Genomic DNA, 24,769 nt, shown 5'->3' on the forward strand with positions numbered 1-24,769 from the left:
ACTGGAGGAAACCCAGAATACCCCCTCCCAAGCCGGCCCACTCCAGTGCCTGGAAGGCTTACGAGGGTGTCCCGGATCCTGAGCTGACATCTGACTTGTACAGCCTGCTTCTGCAACATGCATTCACACCACGTGCCCTGAGTACTCTGAGCACCTCGGCTATCAGGGACTGGAGACAGGAGCTCAGCGAGGCTGACACCACTGTCAATCATGGTTCCCGAGGCTCCTCTGGGAATGCCAGGGGGGAACACCAGGGAGGGAGGGCCGGCTCTCAGCTGCTGCCAGCCTGCTTAACCCTTCCGAAGCTGGGCACTGTCTTCAAATAAACGGCCCTGTACTCCCTTCCTAACCCAAGGCCAGGGCCTGGGTGGTTCTGAGTCTCCACACACCTGTCTGACTCTATGCAACCTTGCTCGGACCCCCAGTGGTCAGATTTGTGGGTGTGGAGCCTCCATGGGGAGCTCTGGCCAGATGGATGGGCTCTTGCTCTCCCTTTGCCGGTTCCCAAGAGAAGGACGCTTGCCACAGGGCAGCAGGGGAGGGACCACTGAGGAACTTACAAAGATGATAGCTGGAGAGACGAAGCGCCAGCAGATCTGGAAGAAGAGGGGCGGTGGGAATCCCAGCATCATCTGGATGTCCTGGAAGTAGTTGTGGTGCCCTGGAGAGAAGGAGGTCAGCTGGCCCGCAGGACAGCGTGGGCAGGCCAAGGGCCGGGACACGGGAGGCCACGTAAGCTTGGGCACTTACCGTAAATGTACATGATGGACACACACATGATGCAGGAGATGACGACCAAAGAGAAGCTGGCCGCGTAGTTGTCCATCAGCAGCAACCAGTAGATGCCTGCCTGCGGGCCAGTGGGCAGCTGAGTCCAGGGTGCCCGAGGCTACGCTCCCCCCTTGTTAAGCCCCATACCCTGGCAACTCTGGCCTAGCCTTTCCCTCGGTTCTTACCTGGCTGGTGAGGGGGATGCCCAGCAGGAAGCCAGCCACAGCCACGCCCAAGGTCACATAAGTCTTTTTCTGCAGGATCCACTCATTCCCTACCTCATCCACAATGGCCGTGACCAGCGTCTCTAGGAGGCAGAACTGCAGGATACAGCCATCAGAGCAGGGGCCCGACCTCCGCCCCTGCCTCCTCCCTCCCCGAGCCACAGGCCCATGTCCTGCACCTCGTACCTGAGTGCCCAGCCCCAGCAAGATGAGCATGAAGAAGAAGAGCAGGGACCAGAGCGGGGAGATGGGTAGCAGGGTGAGGGCCTCAGGGTATGCTACGAAGGCCAGGCCCGGGCCGTGGTCTGCCACGCGCGACACGTCCACACCCAGGTGACTGGCCATGAAGCCCAGGATGGAGAAGATGACAAAGCCGGCGTAGACGCTGGTGGCACAGTTAGTGATGCTGATGACGACACTGTCCCTGATGGGGAGGAAACCAGGCAGAGTCAGGACACGCACCTTAGGTCCCCCTGCCCACTTTGGGCCAAGAGACTTGGAGACAGAGAAAGTTCTAGGAACAAAGGTGCCCCCAATCTCTTTTCTGGTCTGCTCTGGGCCTCTTTAAGTGGGCCTGAGGCTCCTGAGTCCTCACAGAGCCCTGGGGCATCACCGCCTTCACCTCTCCTCTCTTCTGCCAAAGCTCTCTCCATTCTGCAACGACTGGACCCGGACCCCGCGTTGCCAGGCTCTCAAGGCCGTGAGTGGAAGGGAGGGCCCTGGTGGGCCAGGAGGCTGCACTGGACCTGGTGGGTCTGGGGGAGCCGGGGTCAGGCTGCAGAGAGGGTAGGAACTGGGGGCAGCCCCAGGGCTGGAAGGGAGAGTCTCACCGGTAACAGTTGTTGTGGAACTTGTTGTAGGAAGCCATGGTGATGAGGCCGCCCCACGCGCAGCCCAGCGAGTAGAAGATCTGGGAGGCGGCATCCCCCCAGACCTGCGGGAGGGATGGGCCGGTGAGGAGCTGTGGTCAGGGGCTGGCACCTCCCTGCCTCTCCCCGGCCCTCTAGGTGCCCCTCCGTCCACAGCCCACCTTGGCCTCCAGGATCTTGTCCCACTGTGGGGTCAGGTAGTACATGATGCCCGTGAAGGCTCCTTCCAGGGTCACGCCACGGATGAACAGGATGGTCAGCACCACATAGGGAAATGTGGCCGTAAAGTACACCACCTGGGTGCGAGAGGGGCCCTGCTGGACTCCTCTGGGCTCTTCCTGCCCCCTCAACCACCACTGGTCCTCTGGTCCCTCTTCCCCTCCCATATCCTTTCATCACTCCCCCACCCACCCCTCCACACACAAAACCCAGGTAGGGGAGGCAGGATATCTCTGGGTGGGCACAGACCCTGCTGGGGGAGGGGTACTTACTTTCCCTGAAGACTTGACCCCTCGGATGAGGCAGAGGAAGACGACCACCCAGGAGACACCCAGGCAGCCAAGGAGCGGCAGTCGCACCTCCCCGAAGTTTCCGATGTCATCTGACAGCTTCAGCACATAGAGCCTGGAAAGGGGATACTTTGTCACTGATGGCCAGCCCCGCCACCCAGCAACAAACTCCCAAGGCCAGGGCCCAGTCTGGCAGCTCCCTCCTTTCTCACGAAGTCCCAGCAGCCGGCTGATGTGAGATGGGAGCGTCTGTGAGGCGCCAGCCCCGGCAGGCCCAGCCCCCTCTGCCTGCTTCCTCTCCCGGGACCCTCAAGGGCACCTGCAGGCCACACCCTGGTCCTGGGCCAGCCTCTTCAGCCCCTGGGTGTGAAGGTCTCCCTGTCCCTGCTCAGACCCAGCCCAGGCCCTTGCTTGTGTGTTTCTCCCTTCAGGAATGCCCTCTCCTCCAGACTAGACACACCCTATCTGGCGTCACCTCCTCCAGGAAGCCTTCTGTGATCTTTTCACTCACACTAGTCCTCCAGCTCTGATGAACAGAGGGAGGCAGTGGAGGACTGAGTAAAGATGGGGGCTCCAGAGCACGCAGGCCCAGACTTGAACCTACGTATGTGTGGCTCTTCCTGGCGCCCTGTGCCATGCCAGCTGTGCTCTTTCAATCAACTGGACGTTTATGTGCCAGGCCCTTGCTAGATGCTGGGCATATAGACCTGGATCAGGCATTGTGGGTGCTGCCAGGAGGAGTGCCTCAACCCCATGGGGAGGAGCACACTGGAAGTCTTCCTGGAAGAGGTGAAGCTTGAGCCAAAGTTCGAGGGATGGGGAGGAGGTGGGTGAAGAGGAGTGGAAGTGTATGCCAGGCTGAGGGAATAGCACGCAGCAGGACAGGGGTCAGGAACCAGCAGAGCCCCGCCTGGGCATGTCAGTAGCTCAGGAAGGCTGGAGGAGAAGAGGGAAGGGAATAAAGAAGGATGAAGATAGGAAGGGACCAGACCAAGAGAAGCTGCGAAGTCAAGGATGAGAAGTTTGGATTTTATTCTGAGAACAATGAGAAGCTTCTGGAGGGTTTTTAGAAGAGCACTCTCAGGGTCTCTCCTTGGCTCAAAGCCTTGCAGCAGCTCCCATCTCTCGCCATGGAAAAACCAAAGTCCTTACGGTGGCTACAGAGCCCTACATGATCCATTACCTCCTGCCATCTCTCGGATCTCCTCTCCTCCTGCTCTCCCCCTTGCTCACTGGCTCCAGCTGCACTGGGCTCCTTGCTGTTCTTTAAATGTGCCGGGCATGCTCCCACCTTTGCACATGCTATTCCCTATTTGCAGTCCCCTTTCCCCAAATCTCCACATGTCCACATGGGTGTGAGACCTGTGCAGGCACACAGGACCCCATGCTTAGAAGGGCCCTGTGCTTGGTTTAATGCCCTGCCATTGTCATCTTGAAATTCTTAATTCATTTGAAGTAGGGGCCCCATCTTTTCATTTTGCAGTGGGCCCCACAAATTATGCAGCTGGGCTTGTCCACGTGGCTCCCGCCCTCTTTACTTCCTTCAGGGCTTCACTCAGGTGTCCTCTTTGCAAAGGAGCCTACTCTGGCACACCTGATTAAACCTGCCACCCTGGCCCCAGCCTGGCACACCTTACCCCCTTCTCTGCTATATTTTCCTCCACAGCACATCTCTTTCTATCACACTGTACATTCTACTATTTAGTTTGTCATCTGCCCTCTGAAGGCTGGGGTTTTTGTCTGTTTTGTTCACTGTTGTATCCCCCAGTGCTTAGCACAGTGCCTGGCACAGAGCAGTGCCCAATAAATATTTGTTGAATGCATGAATGAACGCACGTGATGGAAAATGGACTGAGAACTATAAAGGGGAGAACCTGGAGGGGAACTGGCTTGGTTGTTGGAGTTGTCCAGGCTAGAAGTGATGAGCAAGAGACAAACTCTTGAGCCTCAGTTTCCTCATCTGTAAAATGGGCATCATAACACCAACCTAGGATAATTTGTAGAGAAATTTAGGTAAATACAGTCTCCTTTCTTTCCCTTCTTCCAGCAAGGGTCTCTCAGCGCAGCTCATAGGCTGTCCTCTAGTCTTAGCTATTTTTACTTTTTTTTTTCCAAATCAGTTCTCAAACCTCATGACAACATGTTTAATACCTTGCGAGGGGTTGTCACTCCGGCCCCTCATGGGACAATGTTGCCAGGCCTGGGACTTGGTGTTTGCTTGGTCAGCCTGCCTGGCTGTTAAGACTTGCAAGCACCTTGTCCTCCCTCCTCTGCCTCAAATCTTCCCCCAGGCCGCCGTACACATTGTGACCTGCAGAGGGCGGTGTCCAACACGCCCCTCTCCTGTCCAACTCCCGCCGTAGCGCTGGTTCATTCAACGGGCCACGCCCTGGGCTGGAACCTTTCCAGGCTCTTAGTCCACGGGGGAACTAAAGACAAAGGGATGGAGAGGTTCCCCCCAAGGAGAGGCTCCTGGACCCCTGCAGCTGTGCTTTCCAATCCTTTTCCCTTCGCGGCATGCAGAAAAAATATTTTGGGCCCGTAAGGGCAAATCGACAAGGTCACTCAAAGTAAGGCAGCAGGGCTGGGGACTCTGGGCTGCCCAAGCGCCACTGGACTGGCACACTATTTAGGGCGCATTGTGTTGGGAGGCTCTGCCTTCCAGAATAGCCATCGGGTCCTACTGCTACAGCCGAGAGTCGCTTTACTTTAAGCAACAGCGTTCAAAGTAAAGAAACCATTTTTTGTTCAAAAGACTTTTTAAAAACTTTGCTAATTACACCTGTTAAGCTGGTAGCGCTTTATATTATCTTTTATTGCAAGAGTCCAGCATATAATACGAGGGCTTAAAGAGTTTAGAAGGCTAGCCTGGGAACTAAATAATGAACTCTACCTACCTTTTTATAGTACCATATTTAGTGTTTTGTTTTGGTTTTGGACTATGTGCTTTTGAGATCAAACAGCTAACCTTAAAACTTTTGGAACCCCACATATTTACAAGTTGGCTCTCGCATAACATCTCTGGAATTATTCTGCATTATTTTTAAATTTCCTCAACCAGATGGTAAATGCCTTGGGAACAGGACACCCTAATCTATTTCACTGCATCTCCAGCAGTGGCTATCACTGTGCTTACTGAGCACCCATCACTGTTCCTAGTGATTTATGTCGCATCTTTATAACAACAAGAATGATGTCGTAACAACGCCCGCTTAACGGATGAACAGCTGAGACTTAGAGAGTTTTGGTGACCTCCCAAGTCCACGCAGCTGGTAAGTGGCAGAGCCAGGATTTGAGTGAGGTCTGTGTGGCTCCGGGGCTGCCATGAAGACACCAGGAGATGGGTGCTGGGATCCAAGTCCCACTGGGTGTCAGGTGTCTGCTGGGGAGATGAGAGGGCATGTCCTGAGCTTAGGGCCTGCCTAGCAGGCGTTAGACCAGCACACAGAGGACTGTAAGACAAGGTTGTGAAGGGGTGGTGAAGGAGGGGAAGACTGTGGGCCCAACAGTGAGCAAGAGGCAGACGTGGGCTCAGAAATCTGCCCTGGGAGCTTCTCTTGCTTTAGAGGAGTCACTTAATCTTTCTTTTGACTTGTTTGTTCACCTGTAAAATGGGAATATTTTATAAAACCTGCACCCACTACCTAACAGCGTTGCTGTGGGGCTCAAATGAGATATCGTGCAGCTTTCCGGAGGGGCGCTGGAGAGTGTGGACCAAGAATGCCTGTAGAGTATCATTGGCCTAATTCACACTAGGCACCAGGCACAGAGAGGCATGTGTATCCTGACACAGCATTGCTGCCTAGTTCGTTAACCTCTGAGCATAAGTCTCTGAATCTGAAAAACAGGGATAATATCATGTAAGAGAATATGCTTGGCACATAGTAGCTGCCCGAGAAATGGGGGTGCTTGCTCACCTCACCTCCTTGCTGATGCCATCTGGGGCAGCCCTCTCAAGGGTCATTTCCCCAGGCTCTCCAGGAGGGGGCGGCAGGGAGCCATCCTTCAAGGAAGGAGTACTGCCTGGGACAAGCAGCTCCTTAGGGATGCCCGGCTCCAGCCCCGGCTGAGGAGTAGAGTTGAGCTGGCCACCCTGTGGACCTCCTGACCCATGGCTAGTTTTCGTTGAGGGAAATCCCCCTCTAATTGCACTGGATAAAATCTTGTGAGCTTTGCCCTGCAGTGGACCCACCCGTCGGGGAATCCCTGGCAGACGGCCCCTGGGGTGAGAGCTTCTGGAGCATCTCCAGCGTATGGGCGGAGCACTGTGCTTCTGGGAACTTCCAGAAGGTTCACCCCCAGTCTAGATCAAGCTGCCCAGTCCACACCATGCCTCAAATATAGCAGAATACCTAAATGGGCAGAGTCTGTTTCTTACTCCCTGCTCTGTCCCCACTCTGAGTGCTGTGCCTGGTACCTACTAGGAGCTCAGGAAATGACCTGTCCTATGACTGAATGATTGAGGCTGCCCAGAGGTAAATTTTCCCGCCCCTTACTGGGAGGCAACAGCTCTGCTGTCTCCACCACGAGCCCCAAGGGCAGTAACCACATCTTAACCATCTTTGAATGTCTATAGCCCAGCACAGAGGCTGGCACAGGGGAGCTGGGCCCTCAGGGTTTGAGCACTGGGCTTGGGCTTCGAGGATATTGACCTGCTAGGACTTCAAGCATCACTGAGGCCTCGGCCACTCACCCACGGCTCTCCATCACATTGTGGAGAAATCCTCCAACCCTCAGCCTGGCATGAAAAGCTCTACACCTTACGATGTCTCTGGCCTCTTCTGTCCCAATACTCAGTGTCTCACCTGCCCCCGACCCCAGCTCCAGTTTGCCGCCTCCTGGCCTCGGCTCACCTGCTCACGTCTCTCCCAATCCCTCCTATGTCTCCGTCCCTCCTCTGGGAAGCCTTCTTGATCAGCTCCTCCTGTACCGACCACATCCCTGAACATACCTGCACTGAGGCACGTGCCCCTAAGAGAGGTAACTACCCATCTCCCACCCTGGACTGTGAACTTCTGAGGGCAGGGGCTCAGGGCCATTCATACCCCATGGGCACACAAGGCCCGGCAGGGTGGACGCCATAAATGTTTGCGGAATGAATGAACGACGCCTACCCACCAGTCCACCAAGCCCTCTTCCCATGAGTTCCCCAACAGGACATGGGGAATTTCCTCCAGGATGTCCTGCTGTGCCATCACACCCACCGAGCTGGGACAAGATCTTCCAAACATCTCCAGCAGCAGCTTTCCCTTCAGCCAGCCCCGTGACTCCGTTCTCTGTCACCACGGAGCACAGTGGTGCCAGGCTATCTTTCCTAAGCACAGCCTGATGAGGACAGCCCTGGGCTCAGGAAACTTTCACAGCTTCTTCTGTTCCGCAGCATTAGGTCTGTGATTCATTCTTGTGAGTTCTCCAAGAGGGCTGGTGCTCCCTCCTAGGCTACCTCACGGCCCGTGAGCTCCCCACACACCTGTCACTCTCATCACAACAGGTTCCCCTCAGGCTCAGGACCAGCCCCTGCTCAGCTGGGACCCAGGGCCTCCACTCGTGCTGTTCTCTCCAGGAAGCCACCCCCCTTTTCCCTGACTCTCCTCTGCAGACTTGTCTGACTGCTGGAGCCCTCTCTCCCTCGCTGCCACTGTGTGAGCGTCAGCCCCTCCTGAACCAGGCTGTGAACTCCTTGTACCTCTTCCCGCACCTCTGGCCCCCTCCATTCCTGGTACCCTCCCGAGGCTGCAGACGGTTGCCTGATGGCCAAGGCGAGGGCTGAGTGTTGGCGCCAGGGGTCCCCCCCCCAGAACCCCAGGTCCCTTGGGGGCCTCACCTCCAGTACTCCTCGCTGGGGCTGGTCCTCTGGAGGGTGTGGTTGAGCGCGTGGGAGAGGTTGCCAGGCAGGGGGGGAGGCCGGGAGCCATTGGTGATGTTGGAGGCATCCAGCACGCCGGCGCAGTCGGGCGTGTTCCAGGGGTTACTGCAGTAGGCCCAGGGCAGCACGGGCGTCATGGACGAGAAGAAGTAGTAGAAGGCGATGCAGATGACCACGTTGTAGTAGATGCCGATGTATGTGGACACCACCATCATGCCGTAGCCCACACCTGGGGGAGGAGAGCGGCAGGAGCAGCCTCACACGTCTAGCTGAAGGAGGCAAGGCTAATTCTGAAGGGCGTGAGAGGCAGGCTTTCATGGAGTGCCACAAAAGAGGCAGCTCAAGGCCTTGGCAGGGGCAAGCTGGGGGGCGAAGGGCCTTTGTGTATGAATGTGGTAGGAAGAGAGCGTGGAGGCCAAGTAAACATGGATCCCAGCATGTGTCCATGGCCTTGGCCATTGATGTGGGCCTCAGGTTAACACCAGTGTCCCATAGGGGTTGGCAGTGTTTATACAGATGGGTGAGTCAGCATGGTCCCCAGAGGCCCGTGTGTGTGTGTGTGTGTGTGTGTGTGTGTGTGTGTGTGTATGTGTGTGTGTGCGCGCGCGGGCGCACCCCACCCAGGCCTCACCTTTGAACATGGGGCTGATCCTCCACACCCCCAGGCAGCCCTGACTTGCAAACTGGCCGAAGGAGAGCTCCATGAAGAACAGTGGGATCCCACAGAAGGTGAGCATGATGAAGTAGGGGAACATGAAGGCGCCTGGTGGGCGGGGAGAGGGCTGGCTCAGGACGGCTTTGGGGAAATCCCACCCTCTTCCTGCTCAGAACTGACAGCAAAACCTTTGCAACTGGCTGGGCCCCCAGGAGGGTGTGCCACGCACTGGGCCGGAGCCTAAGTCTGAGGCACACTGCTCACCACCTGTCTTTGAACCTGACAGAGGCTCCCAGGAAGTCTGCTCTGAGTCAAACCCAGGGCCCAGAGCCGCCATGTTTGGGTGGGATTTGATGGCTTAACCAAGCAATTTCACACACATTAGTCAATGAGATCCTCAAATATCCCTGAATCATTTGGGTGCGGGGCTGCTGAAACACAGGCAGTATAAAACAGGGAGCCTTGGGAGGTTGGGTTGCTTTTCTCTACCTCTCCTCCCCTCGAGGGAGCAGGCTGCCAGGGTCGGGGGTGCTGCGCCTTAGGTAAAGGGTACCTAAGCCAGGGATGGGGGCAAAGGACATCAGGGCCAGAGGCCAGCCTGTCTGGAGTGTGTGCCACGGAGGGGGCGGCTGGGCCCCGGGGGGTGGGCTCTATCCACGTGGGTGGACCCTGCCCTGTGCCCGCTGGCTACCTCCCCCGTTGCGATAGCAGAGGTACGGGAAGCGCCAGACATTGCCCAGGCCCACGGCATAGCCCACGCTCGTCAGTACAAACTCGATCTGGTTGCCCCAGTTGCCTCGTTTGAGGTTCTGGTCCTTCTTGGTGGCCTCACTGGGCACAGCACCATTCTGCGGGGACAGGAGAGAAGCTACCATCAGCAAGGCATTTGCACGCGTGGTGCCTGACCCTTTGGGCCTCCCCCAGTGGGGACACCATGGACCCTCCAGGCCCCCACCCCACCCTGGGCTTCCCCTCTGCTGGCAGCCGCTGCAGGCAGGCCTGGCAGAGGACGGGAGAGGGAGCAGCGGCCACCGGAGGGTGCTAAGCCGGCCTCCCTCACCAGCCCCCCAGCACACTGTGCCAGGGGCACCAGCCCACCTGAGCAGCTGCTACCGACATCTGAGAGGTGGGACACTGAGAGGGAGCTCGAGTTGAGGGCCCCCCAGCGCCAGCCCCTCCCAAGCCTCCCCTCTCCCCTTTGGGTGAGGATCTGGGAGCAGCTGAGCCACATACCAAGCAGCCAGGCTGGGCTGGGCACAAAGGGGCCTGTGTCCAGACAGCCCCCCCAGCCGCGGCCACCACATCGCCAGGCTGAGCACGCTGCCCACGGCAGGCGGCTGTGGGGGAGGGGACCCGGACCCCTCCCCCAGCTGAAGGCTTTTTCCGGGGGGCACACGGTGGGCAGGGCTGTAGGGTGGGGGAAGGGGGAAGCAACTGAGCTGGGCCAGACCTGGGGAGGGCATTCTGGGGCTCAGGATGGGAGGGCCAAGGGAGCCACGTATATTGCCCATGACAGGGGCGGGGGCCCTGGGGAAGCTGACCTGGGCTGGGGGATGCTGGCCATGAGTTGGGGGGAGGAGACCAGAGTTGTAGGCACCACGCCAGACTTGGAGGACAGACTCTGCTAGGGGAAACAGAGGGAGTGACTCTAGAAAAGGGTCTCTGAGCTGAGAAGAGGTGGGCTGCAGAAGACGGGCTGGTCAGGAGGGGCTGATGAGGGAGTTTGCCCCAAGGGAAGGATGCTGGGCTGGCCTGGGGGAGCTGCGAGGCTGGACTGGGTGGCCTGAAGCCCCACTGAGGACCCTAACCCCACAGTTGGAACTAACCCAGTAAGTTCCTTTATAAGTGAGTGTACCCCTCCCCCATGCCCTGGCCTTTCCACCCCCTACCAGGTGAGCTGGAAACCAAGCCACCCTGAGCCAGAGCCTGAGGGGTCAGAGGTGTCTCATTAAGAGACAGGGACCCCGAGAGTCACCAACAGAGAAGCCCAGAGAGTCCTTGAGTGATGGAGACAGTCTCCCAGAGATGGGCTGTTCTCCTGAGAGAAATGGCCAGGTGTCCCTGGAGGACACCCAGGATCAGAGACCCAGCCGCATGGCCTCTGAGGGACGGCACTGCAGTGACGCTGACCCTCAGCTTGAAAGAGACATATTCAAGGACAATAGGCACGCTGGCCAGTAAACAAACGGGCCTGGTGCTTTGACACGCTGTCGGACCCTGACACTGACCAACAGATGCAGAGGGGAGGAGTGGCCTCCCCAGGCCTGCGCCCTCCAGAAAGGCCCATTTAGGAAGGCAGGCACAGGAGGCCCCGGCACCTGGTGGTGGCCCCCCAGCCGTGCATCCCTTGCTCCCACAATGGGTACATCTGGGGGGGGTGCTCTAGGCTTGCACACCACGTGGGCACTACAGCACAGACACCCTTGTCCTGCACACCCAATTAATCATTGCCCGGAGAAGACACCGAGCCTTATACCATCCCAGAAGGTTTGGGGGCACAGTACCAGAAACCGTGGTGCTTCCTTCAAGGAGCACGCAGAGCCAACCGGCAGAGCCTGTGTACTTTCATTCATGCAGCCACGGAGGTTTACGAGCTCCTACTATGTGCCAGGCCCTGCACCAGGCTCAGGGAATTCAGCAGTGAACAAAACACACCCCTACCCACTCAGAGCTAGAAGTCCAGGAGGAAGTAAGCCATCAATGAGATAAACACATAATTTTTATATGCAACTTCAATGTGCCCACAAAGGGGAATTTCTCAAGTCACAAGAGCATGGAAGGATGACAAGGGGTGGGGCTGGGGGCTGGGTGCGGTCGCAGAAGGCCTCCCTGATGAAGGGGCTTGAAGGCCACCTTGTCTCTGGGAGTGGGCGGCTCCCAGTCCCAGTGTGACAGGTCCTTACAGAATCCTGCCTAAGCCTGTCACCACCTCCTAGGGCCTTTTTTTGGGACAGGCCTAGAAATACCTCAGGGTCAGGGGAGGATATTTTCAGAGGGTGTGAGGCCTGCTTGGGGTAGTTTATCCATTCCCAAACAAATCCCAGCCAAATAGGGCTCCTATATGTTGATCCTACAATAACAGTTTTATTCTGTCCAAGGCTTGTTTACTTAGGGGCACAATGGGGGATTGTGGCAGCTGTGGAGTACATGGGTGGGGTCACGAAGCAGTGGTTACAGCTGTAAAAGAGACAACTGAGGGTCCAGGATAGCCTCATGGGCTGGGCAAGGGCAAAGCCTCTTGCAGAGACCGAGGTCCCCAAGGCCTGAAGTTCAAGGCCTCTCTCCTGGCCCCAGCCCCCTGACCAAGCGCAGCGGGACCAGGCTTGGACCTCTGAGGTCTGCTCCTGCCCTGGCATGGAGGGGGCAGGGAGGGTGATGATGCCCCCAGCCAAGTGCCATAGGCGGTAGCTTGACTGAGCCCTCAAGAGCCAGTGGTCACTCCTTTCAAGAGCAGCACACCGCTAAGCCTTGTGCTAACCAGTTCGGCCCTACCGGCTGTGACCTGGGGAGGCCAGAGCCTGGGGGACAGGGGCTTGGAACTGGGGATTGGGCTGTGGCGGGAAGTAACAGGCAACACTAGGGGTCTGCTGTGCAGAAGGAGCTGAAATGATGCCCTGCAAGTGGTACGAGGAGCTCGCGGCAGAAGCAGCACCACCTGCTGCCCAGCCCCGCGGTGCCCCATTCAGGGACGGTGGATGGGATGCTGCCCGGGAGCCTGGTCCGCAGCTAGGCCTCTGACTTTTTTTTTTTTTAACATCTTTATTGGGGTATAATTGCTTTACAATGGTGTGTTAGTTTCTGCTTTATAGCAAAGTGAATCAGTTATACATATGTTCCCATATCTCTTCCCTCTTGCGTCTCCCTCCCTCCCACCCTCCCTATCCCACCCCTCTAGGTGGTCAGAAACCACCTAGCTGATCTCCCTGTGCTATGCGGCTGCTTCCCACTAGCTATCTACCTTACGTTTGGTAGTGTATATATGTCCATGTCACTCTCTCGCTTTGTCACAGCTTACCATTCCCTCTCCCCATATCCTCAAGTCCATTCTCTAGTAGGTCTGTGGCTTTATTCCTGTCTTACCCCTAGGTTCTTCATGACATTTTTTTCCTTAAACTCCATATATATGTGTTAGCATACGGTATTTGTCTTTCTCTTTCTGACTTACTTCACTCTGTATGGCAGACTCTAGGTCCATCCACCTCACTACAAATAGCTCAATTCCAGCGCAGGCTATGTGCAGGCAGCCTGGCTGGTGAGGGCATAGCGCTCAGCAAGGACAGAAGAAGCCAACCTTCCTCCAAGTACACTGGAGGGAAGGGTCCCTCTGTAGGGGGGAGGGGTCCTAGGGGCTCTAGTTCCCTTCCTCCCCCAGCCCTCCTCTGGGGACGCCCCTCCACTTCCTTCCCTGGCAGCGACGCCCAAGGCTGGTGAGCCTTTTTCAATGCTGCACGACTTCTTTTCTCCTTGCATAATTGTCCCCATTCTAAGCCTTCCATTTTCTTGATCTGCTAGGTGGACGGCGTGTCACTGATATTAACTGTCCCTGCAGAGGTTGTTGGCTCTGAGGTGCCCACGAAAGAATTTCTTTGTGCTCCTGGTCTGCCCAGACTGGTGGCCTGTCTGCCTAACCCAGCTCGGCCCCGCCCACTGGCCGGGCTCCAGGCTGGTCCTGCCCATCACCCACCTCCCCCTGTCAGCCCTTTGCTGCTCTCCCAACCTCCCTCAGTCAGTCGCTCACACCTGGGTGGTGAATTAAACCATAGTGGCCTGGTGCCCCTCTGGGCTGCTCCCCTCCTCCTTGGGCTCCCTGGAGGGGCTCCCCCACCTCACCTCTGACTCGCCCTGTGAGTGATCTCCAGGGCAGGGAATGCCCTGCCCCGCCCTGTGCCCGAGCTTCCCCAGGCCCGGCAGGATGCAGGCTACTGGGTGTGCCTTCCATGGTTGTGTGGGTGGGCTGGCTGATCATCCTCCATGACGCCTGCCATGCACAGACATACACGTATAAAACCCTCCATGCCCCTTACCCTTAGAAGCAGTCGTTGACCTGTCTTGGGTTCACAACTTCCCACCCCTGTTCCTGCCTAGAGGGGTGAGCCACACCGAGCAGTCACTTACATAAGTCCTTTCCATAGCCCTCTGCCCTCTACTTATTCACTGGTCCGGATGAACTCCTGGAATTAAGGGAGTTCAGCTCTGAGGGCAGAATCCAGATCTCCCTCTATACCTTGGGCTTGGCAGGGCGGGACCCTGCGCTGGGGGTTAGAAGCCTAGCATTCTAAACCTGCTCCCTCAGCAGCCCTGGGCAAGCCACTTCCACTCTGAGCATTCAGCGTCTTTACCTGTAAAATCAGGGGATAGACAACCTCAGTGGATCTCCTAATATTCTGTAGCTCTGCCCTGCCTGGAATTTGCTATTTCTGACTCTCTCCTGTATTTTCCATTAGTCCCCACTGGCTTTCTAAACAACAACTTAAAAAAAAGAAGGTGTTACTGCTTTCTTTCTGATTATAAAAGCATTATAAGCTTATCATTAAAAAAAAATTGGAAACTACAGCAACGTGTAAAGAAACAATGCTGCAGAGCCCGCTCCCAGTGGCGGCCACCAGCACCACCGCAGGGGTGGCCCTTCCTTCTTCATGCTCAGACCCAGAGACAGCCCAGGATTCTACCCTGGGCGACGGTTGTGCTCTGGCTCCCGACTCCTGCCCTCCGAGAGCGGTGTCCACGGGATATTTCTGTGAATTGTGAGCTCTGCTCTTGGTGGACACTGAGGAATCCTGCAGCAGCCCGGGCAGGGCAGGCCCCACTAGGATGCAGCAGGCTTCTTGTCCAGGACTCTGCAGCCCCAGGGTTTGCTCAAGGGATGAAGCCCCATCCAAGACAAACTTTGTGGAGGAGAACGGGCAAGACCCTACATCCCAGACTGACCTTGCGCCAAATCCAGATCACTGGCAACTCTCTCTGAGTCCCAGTGGGGAATTCAGGCAGAACAGCCAGGACAGTAAACTGTGGCTGCCTCAGGAGACCCTGTGACCCCCTCACACCCCTTGGTTCTTGTTTCCCCAACTTCTCTCCTGTCAGTCCAATCAATCCAGGAGCCAGGTTGGCCCTCAGGCAACATCTGCGCCGCAGTGACAGAGCCCTCCATCTTTCATCTGGCTTCGCTCATCCAGACACGGGAAAGAGTCAAGGGCCCGGGCTGGAGCAGCGGGACCGTGGGAAAATCTACCCCAGACCCGAGCAGTACGCAGGGACTATTAGTGCCTCTCGCTTCAAGGAAAACCTCCGAGCACCTGTCCGGAGATCAGGCCCTCACACAGGAGGTGAGAGAGGCAAGGACATGCCCGGGCTGTTTCGTCCCAGAGCCCTGATTGGCAGAGAGTGATCTGCCGGTATTGTGGACAGCAGACAGAAGATGCACCCCAGGCATGCCAGGCTCCACTCCGGGCCCTGGGAGAAGTGATAGGGCCATTGGGTGGGCTCTGCTTCTGCCCTGAAGCCCAGCAGTCATGCCCTGCACTGTGGCAGCCGTGAGCAGTCTCTGCCCCGCTCGGTTGGCAGCGGGCTCGCATTCTGGAAAGTGGCTTTGGCTTCTGACCCTGGCAGTCCTGAAGGTGGAGGGCAGCCCTGCATAATGTTTCTCCCGAATGCAGCCCACATCTCCCCAGAGGACATTCCTTCTCTTGCCTTCCGAAGGTCAAGTCAGGATGCCCTCCGGGCACTTGTCCTAGACACTGGTGAACACCGCGTGGGGTCTCCCTCCTCGCAGCCGAGACTGTTGCCCCATCCCGTTCCCCCACGCTCACCACTGAGTCCATGTAACAAGTCCCCCTGCCCCCTCACCACTCTCCCCATAGGAGTGGCACAGACAATGGGGCTGTATTGATTAGTACAATTCCTGGGCACCTCCGGCCCGTCTCCCCGGGAGCTAGGACAATGCAGCTTTGATACACAGAGCAGATTCTCAGCAGGTCCCTGGGCTGGGGGAGCCCTAGTAGCCCCACTCTCCTCCCCTGTGCCGCCTCCGCATAGCTAACTCTTCCCGCTCCTTTGCACAGTTGTAACTTTCTGGGTCACTTTTGCTGCTGTCTGTCTCTCTGGCTGGCTGTGCCTGCCCCTCCCTGGCACAGACCACTCAGTCCCTCTCCCCACCCCCAGCCCTGCCTCCCAGTCTTCCTGGCACCAGAGAGGGGGCTCGACCTCCTGGAAGGTGACTGACCTGTTCTGGGGAGGAGGGGGCCACAGGTCCCTGAGCCGCGGCCATCCCAGGGTGAGCACTTGGCGGGCGTGTGCGTGTCCCCTCTCATTCACACCTCTGCCGGCTCCGGGCGACACTGACGCATCCCCTGCCTCCTCCACTGCTGGCTGGGCAGCATCAATTACTTTCACCTCATCTCCTCCTGAAGCTCTGCCTACCCCCTCCCCGGCCCTCCCCCTCCAGCCAGTCCCCATGCAGCCCAGCGCGGATGCTCCACAGTTAGAGTGAAGCGCAGGGTTTGTTGTGTTTCTCCCTTGTTCCCAGCAAGTTATTGGAACAAAACACATACACACACACTCACAGCCACAGGGTGAGGCAGAGCAGGCGTGGAAGAGAGAGAGAGGGCAGCTCAGTCCCATTCCAGAATGAGGTCTGGGGCCCAGATGCTTCTGAGCGCATAGGCCTGGCACTTGGTGGGCTCCTGGTAAGGTGGTTGGGTACCACTGGGCACTAGAGATGGTGAAGGAGAAGGGGGAAGGGGGCGCAACCCACAGGGCACTATCAGAGCATCTCAGACTTCTTAGAATGCTGTGGGCTGGGGGGTGATGGGTCCTGAAGCAGTCCTCCCAGGGGTTGGGGACTCCCAACCAGCCAAGACAATGGAGTGTCCTCATTAGAGAATATGACTGACCATGTAAAAAAGCTCTGGCTTAGTGAACGGTGCTGTCACCTGTCTGAAGAAAGATGGCATTAGCCAAGAGGGTGGCTGCAGAATAAGGACCTTCGAGGATTAGTACTGCATCACCCAGAACCTGAGGTATTCCCTCTGGGAGTGTGTACCGAGTGGGCTGGGCACAGTCTAGCAGGTGTCACCATGGCTGGGGTGGAATGTCACTCAGACCCATCCAATCCCTCCTCTCTGAGGCCACACTCACTGGTCAGTCTCCAGTGGATGCTGAGACACCACAAACCCATGGCCAGGAAGGTGGGCACGAGTGTTCTGGTGCTGGGAAGGCATAGCTCTTTTTGGAAACTGATAGGTTGGCAAAGGGTCTGGTACGTGGTAGGATCTTAGTAAACATCGGTCAAATGGAAGCATGTATGAATTCTGATGTAAAGGAGAGCTTCCTTGTGAGTTTGGTAAGTGAGGTGACCCCAGTGGGAACATGGCAGGATGACATTTTTTTTTTAAGGGCAAAGGCTTTAGAGTCAGACAAGCCTGGGTTCAAACCCCAGCTCTGGCAGTTCTCACTATATATATCTCCTTAGGCAAGTCACTTAACATGTCTGGTCTTAGTTTTTTCATCTCTAAGATGGGGATAATATCCATCCATCTTTGAAGCTATTAGGATTATTAATAATAGTGACAGATAATACATATTAAGTGCTTACTATGAGCCAGACACTGTCCTAAACACTTTATATATATATTAACTCATTTAATCCTTCCGACAGCCCCTTGAGGTAGGTATGTTGTTATGCCCATTTTGGGGAGGAAGATGGGGACTGACCTCGGCTCAAGCAAGTCTCCTAAGAATGGCCTCAGACTCCACTGACTGAGCTGTTCCCCGGGCCAGCCTCACGCAGCCGGGTCCCCAGACACGCTCCGCGGACTTCCTGTGAGCCCAAACTGAGGGCCAAGGCCCTGGCTGGGCCACTGGCTCCAGGAAGGCCCAGTCACCCATGATGCCCAACTGCTCACTTCCATCCAGGGTGGGCTCTGGGCTTTGGCTGCCCTGGCCTGGGCTGGGTGCCCAGAACAGGCAGCCCTGGCTGGACAGCTTTCTCTGGCTCTGGCCATGGGGACAGGAGGCGGCAGCGGCCCAGCTGGGTCCTGGCAGTAATGAGGCCTCATTAGCGGGATCCAGCTGCTCCAGCCCCACTCAGGGAGGCCGACTCCCCCAACCCCGCCTCTGACTTTTCTTAATAAGAGTGGGCATGCCTCCAGAGGGCCAAGGAGTCTAGGGGCTTTGTTGTACCCTGTGACTCCGAGGGAAGGTCCTACTGAGCCAGGACTGGAAAGTGCTGGTGGCGGAGGGGCTGCAGGGAAGCCATGTGAGGGGAGGGGAGGCCGCAGGACCGAGTAGGTGGCCTCCAGGGAGGCCGGGGAGGGGAGGGAGACCGAGGGGAACGGAGGGCAGGTCCTAGGTCCGGAGAAGAAGCCTGGGGAGGTTGGGCCTTTTCCTCTGGATCCAGATATTGTCCATTTCACCGGGGAGGGGGTAGTTGTGTATTTAGGATCATCTAGTCGATTATCTAAGTCATTGCTCAGGCTGTCCTGGCTAGGAGAGCACCTTCTCTGTGCTAGGCCTTATAGAAGGAGAGTGCCCACTGTGTGTCGGTGCCTGAGGTAGGAGAAGACCTACTGTGTGTCAAGCCCGTGCTAGGAAGGCACACAGTGTGTGCCAAATCCAATGCTGGGAGAGCTCCCACTGTGTGCCAGGCTCTGTGTTAAGAGAGCACCCACTGTGTGTCTACCCCACAGGGAGCCCTTGTGGTGTGCTGGGTCCTGCACTACACGAGTGCCCCATGCATGCCAAATTCTGTGCCATGTGAGGACCCAGTATATGTCCAGCCCTGAGCAGGGTGAGCACCCACTGTGCCCCTTGCACTGTGTTAAGTGAGTGCCCAATGTTTGCCATGTCTGTACTAGCTGAGCACTTGTTACATGCTGGGACTCATGCTAGGTGAGTGGCTGGTAAGTGACAGGCCCTCTACCAAGGGAGGGCCAGGTGGGTGTCAAGCCTGTGCTTGCTCAGATCCCAATGTGCGTCAAGCCCATACTAGTTGAGCACCTGCTACATGCCAGGACTTGGGCTGGGTGAGCACCCACTGTTCACAAGGCCCTGTGATGGCTGCTGCAGACAAGAAGTATCCAAACCCTCTTGTCAAAGCATAACAGAATGGGTCGGGGTGGGGCAGCCCCAGGTGGCCTGTGGTGCTTTCAAAGCCTTTTAGGGGGTCTTCCCCGGTGGCGCAGTGGTTAAGAATCCGCCTGCCAATGCAGGGGACACGGGTTCAAGCCCTGGTCCGGGAAGATCCCACATGCTGCGGAGCAACTAAGCCTGTGCGCCACAACTACTGAGCTCTGCCCTAGAGCCCACGAGCCACAACTGCTGAGCCCGTGTGCCACAACTACTGAAGCTCGCACGCCTAGAGTCCGTGCTCCACAACAAGGGAAGCCACTGCAGTGAGAAGCCTGCCTCCACTCACTGCAACTAGAGAAAGCCTGCGTGCAGCAACAAAGACCCAACACAGCCAAAATAACAAACAAACAAACAAACAAATAAAATAAATTAAAAAAAAAAAAAAGCCTTCTAGGACGATTCAGATGTTCTGGCACCCAGGGCTCTAGCCCGGGTGACACTGCTCTTATTCATCGTGAGGCTTCCAGGGGCAGAAGCAACCAGTGAGCTCAAAGGTGTTGGGGCTTCCCTGGTGGCGCAGTGGTTGAGAGTCCGCCTGCCGATGCAGGGGACGCGGGTTCGTGCCCCGGTCCGGGGGGCATCCCGCGTGCCGCGGAGCGGCTGGGCCCGTGAGCCGTGGCCGCTGGGCCTGCGTGTCCGGAGCCTGTGCTCCGTGACGGGAGGGGCTGCAACGGTGAGAGGCCCGCGTACCGCAAAAAAAAAAAAAAAAAAAGATGTTGGGAGAGGCCAGTGAGGCTCACCAAGGCCTTTCTGCCCAAGATGCTGTATGAGTGGGGAGCGGACACAGGGGAGGGGACTGAGTTGGCCAGCTTGTGGACTTGGTGTGCAGCTGTGGGGTTAAAGCTGACCCAGTAGGGCTCTCCTGTCCTGGGCTCCTCTCCTCCAGCTCTCTGTCCTCCGAGCCCCAGGCAGCCCGGCCCCACATGTGTATAGAGGCACTAGGTCTCCACGAAAGGACCACCGCCACCCCCCACCCCCAGTGCCCCCAAGCATCCCAGCTGCTCCCAGGCTTGGAGGCACCCCGGCCAGCTGGGTTCCTGCACGGCCCTGTCCTAGGAGCTGCTGAGGCGTGAGGGAGGCAGCTGAGCTGGCCTGGCAGAGACCATCTGGGCTGGGAGAGGGGGGAGGGACACGTGGGGGAGGGACACGTGCGGCAGACATGTGGGTCTGGGCACGTGCTGGGAAGTGGCTCACCCTCCACGGGGCACCTGCCACATGAAGAGCCCAGCAGAAGGTCCAAGGATGACATAGGGTGGACACTGAAGAGACCCAGGGGACACCTGTCCTCATACCCAAACCTGGGGCAAAGGCGGATGGAAGTGAGGACCCCATGGCAGGGGCCAGCTGCCTACTCCCAGCCTACCAGGGCACAAACGGTAACAGAAACCACAGACCTGGGACAGTCCAAGTGCCACTGGCTTACATGCATGGCCCTCAAGACACTCTGTTCTGCCCCACCATGGCATCCAGAGGCGCATCCTCAGTCACCTGCCCTTAGGGGACCACAGGCACCTAATAAAGTCCAGGCGCAGCTGCCTAGGTTAGCTAGGAGAGATGGCGCTCCTCAGAGGCTGTATCCTAGAGACAAGCACTGAATGGAGGCGGAACTGGTTCCAAACTGGGTCCCGAGAATAGCGGAGCCCAAGGTCATAAGCAGAACTGAGAAAGAAGCAGGAATAGAATCTCGAGCAACCACTGGCGGTGCCCAGGGGACATGCTATGGAGCCTCAGACTCAGCAGCGGCGGGCAGAAGTCAAAGGTCAGAGGGCACGGAGGAAATCGAGCCCCAGCTATCTTTAGGCACATCCTGGTGCTGGGAACAGGCGTCCCAAGGCAACATTCCCTTCCACAGACGGGCTGGCCTGCTGGCCGGCAGAGCCCAGGGTCCGGGAAACTCAGCTCCGGCAGGGATTCTGGGACCTTGTGATTCATGCTCCCTATGCTGCCCACGTGGGTTCCACATCTCTCCTGCCTCCCTGCCCCGGTCCTCTGAGGGTCACTCCAGAGAAAGTAGAGCAGCCAGTACTGAGTAGTGCAGAGTACTCGGAGGGTTTCTTAAGTTTCATGGGACACAGAATCTCCATGTAGGGAGGGGCAGAGCCACTTCCTGTAACAGGCCCACGGCAATTCCAACACTTCCGGGAAGCGTGAGGCCATTTTTGATTCTATCACAGCATCCACCCCCTAGCAAGTATTCAGGTCAGGAGACCTCCAGCTCTGCCCACATCTGAGCACTCAGAGTTCAGGTTGGCTGAGGAATACTTTGAGAAGCTTAGTGCATTCGGACATGTTCCAGTCAGGAGTGGGCCAGACCAGAGCAGGTCTGAGGGGCTGGATGCTGGAAGTTCAGAACGGGATAGAGGATAGAGGGTCCTGAGCCTGGAGCATGACTGTCCATCTCCCTCCCCCAGGCCATCCCTTTGGACCAAGTACTTCGAGTCCCAGAAATCAAATCCCTGGTGAGGGACAGGGCTTGTTTTGGGAGGGCTCGGCAGAGATCCTGGGCCAATCAGTCTTTCACTGAATGTGAACAGCAACAGGAGAATCCATGTGGAGAAGGGAGGAGCCACGGGAGGGGCCGTGCTCAATCACTGGCTTCCTCCCCTGACAGCTGCTCAGTGTCACTGGCTCCTGAGGCAAGATCCCAAGTGAAGGAATACAACCACTGCCCTTGGGGTAGCTTCCTGGTTCCTGATTCCAGTGCTGGCCTGTTCCATCCATCAGTGAGCCGGCCCTTGCCCACTGCTTCTCACCACCTCTCCTGTGCTCTGAGGCAGTGAGCAGTGAAGAGCTGTGGCTTGGGGAAGGGGGAGAGGGAGGTTTTCTGAGGAGGCCTCAGGAGAGGATTCAAAATGAAACGCTCTGGGCTTCCCTGGTGGCACAGTGGTTGAGAGTCCGCCTGCCGATGCAGGGGACGCGGGTTCGTGCCCCGGTCCGGGAAGGTCCCACATGCCGCGGAGCGGCTGGGCCTGTGAGCCATAGCCGCTGGGCCTGCGCGATCGGAGCCTGTGCTCCGCAACGGGAGAGGCAGCAACAGTGAGAGGCCCACGTACCGCAAAAAACCAAACAAACAAAACCAAAATGAAACGCTCTACGTTACTTTTCAGAGTGGAAGAAGAAAAAAATCAGACAGGCTCTGAGGACCCCTTGATCAGCACATGCTGAATGCTCCCCACGGCAGGCAGAGCACAGCGTTGGGGGTGCCTGGGTGTCAGCCACAGGACAGCCCTCCCAGCAGGACTGACTGCAGCCTTCTCTCCAGGGTATCTTGTGATGAGGGTGGGAAGTGTGCCTCGTGCCTCCTAGCCATGGCAGCATCTAACCTGCTGGGTGAGGGGCTGCCCACCTGGGCCTGGGACAGCCCTAGCACTCAGGAGCCCTGGCAGTGCCAGACTCGGGGCCCCACGGAGCCTCCTAGGCCCTCCTGTCAGGGCCAGCAGCTGACAGCAGGCCCCAGTGGGGATGGTGTTCATGACCCCCTCCTCCCTGCAGTCTGGTCCCTGTACTCACCAGCATCGCTTTGGCACCTTTTCCTACCATAGTGGCGGTGGGTTAGGGGCTCTGGAGTCTCGGACCACACTCACAGGCTCTGTTTCTAGCACCTTTCAGAACACAGGCCTCACGAGCTGTGGAGAGAGCAGAGAATGCACTGAGGATTTGGCCCAGGAAGGCAGGGCAGGACATGTGTGGCCCTCAGGGCTCTTCAGAACAGGTAGTGCAGGGCCCAGACCACCAGCTGGCAGGCCCCCTCTTCCCTCCCGCCCTGGCCCAACCCCTGCCAGACCATTTCCTGTCCTGCTCATTTCTGGATGACCCTCAATCCAGTTCCTACCTCACTCTTCTCCCAAACCTTCCCCTGGATCCCTTGGTCTCTAGACTTCCTGTCCCAATGGGCAAAGGTCTATTTTTGACTCTCCAGATGCCCAATTCTATAAAAGATAAAAAATGAACACAGAACTGGGACAGGGTCCAATACCTTCATCATCTGTGTGAATGGCTTCAACCTTTCCCCTGACGGGGAGTCAACTTGGCTCAGCACATGCTCCCCAACCTCGCCCCAGCCAGGCGTCCAGGATGGTCCTTCCCTATCCTGGTGCCACTCAGCTTGGGCTCCAGGCAGTGGGCTCGTTGTTATGCCACTAACTTGGACCAGAAGCTCTAGGCACGCCAAACACAGCACGCGTAGGCACAACGCTGCCATGCCCGTGCTCAGGCTGGCCCCTGCCGAACACCTTCCCTACTGTTCACCAGGTGAAATTCTACAAATCCTTTAGGAGTCTGCTTAAGTGTCACCTCTCCTCTGTAGCTTTTCCTGACACTGCCCCCACTCCACCCCAGAGTGAACAAACTGTCTCCTCTTTTGTGTTTTGTGCAGACTTCTACCAGTGGCCCTATCAACTCATTTGCTTACGTCTGTCAACCATGGGTTGGTTGGCCAGTTCCCTGAGGGGTTGGATGTGTTTCATCTACCCCCCTGTGCCCAGCACCTGGCCCGGTGCTCAGCTTGTAGGGAGTGTTGGTGGAATTGAGTTGAAGGGAAATGGGTAAGGCTGAGGCCTTGGAATGAGGGGCCCGGTCAGCCGGAGAGATCTCGTAGGAAACCTCTGAGAGGCGAGGTGGGGCTGGTGAGCGGGAGGGGCAGACAGACGGGAGGGGCGGCCATGCAGCTGCTGGTGTCTGCAGGTTCAATGCTGGATGGACGCAGACGGAAGAGCGGGGAGTTTTTGACAGGTCATAGGAGTGGAATCAACCTTCAGGGAGCCTCAAAGAATTCTCTTATGGGAGGAAAACCCGGGGTCAGATGCACAAGGACATTCATGCTCCATAGGGCCTGGTCCTAGGAAGGACTGGGGCCTTCTCTGGGTCCTCTCAAGGAGTCTCTCTACTCCAAAGGCTGTTTTGTGCCACTCTGCCCCGCCTACAGCCACATTCAAGGGCCACCTCCCACCCACAGGCCCAGGAAGCCTTTGGAAGGCTAGAAAAGAGGAGGAAGAAGCTCTTCTTTGCCTATGCAAATCAGCCCTTGGCTACCTTAGGCATTTGTCCTGGCCACCAGGTGTCCTGCATAACCTTCCCCCCAGGGTGGAGCCAAGTAGGGATGTGACTTGCGACCATTTCCCTTTGGTTAGTCACCGAGGCGGCCTTCCTGCCTCTCACTGTTCCCTAAAGAGGTCCCTGCTTGTGGCTTTGGTCTTCTGGGGGCAGTCAGAACAGGGGGTGTGCTCCCTTAGAAGATCATACCCTTGTCTTCACTTACCACACCCCTCCCTCCAAGCTGTACACTCTAGATTTGCTGTCCTCAAAGCTGTCCCTCTTCAGCTAACAGATAATAATGACAATGCTGATTGATAGTAATGACAGCAGATGGCATTATTAAGAGCCACCTCACTGGTTGGGCATTATGCCCTCTGGTCAGGTGAGTAAACTGAGGACACTCCATCCTGGAACCTAAGTTCCAGGGTGTTATCCCTAAGCACTGCAAATACAGCCCTTGTGGTCAGGGTGCTGACAGATTAGTGGAGAAAAGGTTGCTTGGGGGCTGCTTCCAGGACAATGAGTTGGGTGTAAAGCTTTGCTGCTTCTCCCGCTTCTGCCATTTCTGTTAAACGGCCCCATCCATCCATTCAAAAAGTACCACCTGAATGCCTACAATAGGCCAGGCCCTCTTCTAGGGGCTGGGCATCCACATTACCCAGGCACCAGGCCTGCCCCTAACCCATATATGGGTCACTATTGACAAGCTCTCCATC

General features: G+C 57.1%; 1 protein-coding gene across 3 annotated transcripts in view; it reads right to left on the reverse strand.

Moving 5' to 3' along the window:
• The window catches only part of SLC6A9 (solute carrier family 6 member 9), a 32,430-nt gene that overhangs the window by 3,911 nt on the left and 3,750 nt on the right, over positions 1-24,769 (reverse strand). Inside the window, exons 2-12 of one of the 3 annotated variants that reach the window (XM_065877512.1) lie at positions 22,530-22,645; positions 9,586-9,742; positions 8,871-9,002; positions 8,198-8,468; positions 2,356-2,488; positions 2,026-2,160; positions 1,826-1,929; positions 1,182-1,419; positions 957-1,091; positions 751-850; positions 561-661 (exon numbers count right to left, since the gene is read on the reverse strand). In XM_065877512.1, the coding sequence (XP_065733584.1) occupies positions 561-661; positions 751-850; positions 957-1,091; positions 1,182-1,419; positions 1,826-1,929; positions 2,026-2,160; positions 2,356-2,488; positions 8,198-8,468; positions 8,871-9,002; positions 9,586-9,742; positions 22,530-22,559 (1,536 nt within the window). In that variant the 5' untranslated portion in view covers positions 22,560-22,645. Of the gene's footprint in view, positions 1-560; positions 662-750; positions 851-956; positions 1,092-1,181; positions 1,420-1,825; positions 1,930-2,025; positions 2,161-2,355; positions 2,489-8,197; positions 8,469-8,870; positions 9,003-9,585; positions 9,743-16,113; positions 16,272-22,529; positions 22,646-24,769 lie in introns of those variants that run through there. The other 2 variants (XM_065877501.1, XM_065877522.1) reach the window with 2 other exon arrangements.

This window comes from Phocoena phocoena, chromosome 1, assembly GCF_963924675.1.
Source record: "Phocoena phocoena chromosome 1, mPhoPho1.1, whole genome shotgun sequence".
In the NCBI taxonomy this organism is placed as follows: domain Eukaryota; kingdom Metazoa; phylum Chordata; class Mammalia; order Artiodactyla; family Phocoenidae; genus Phocoena; species Phocoena phocoena.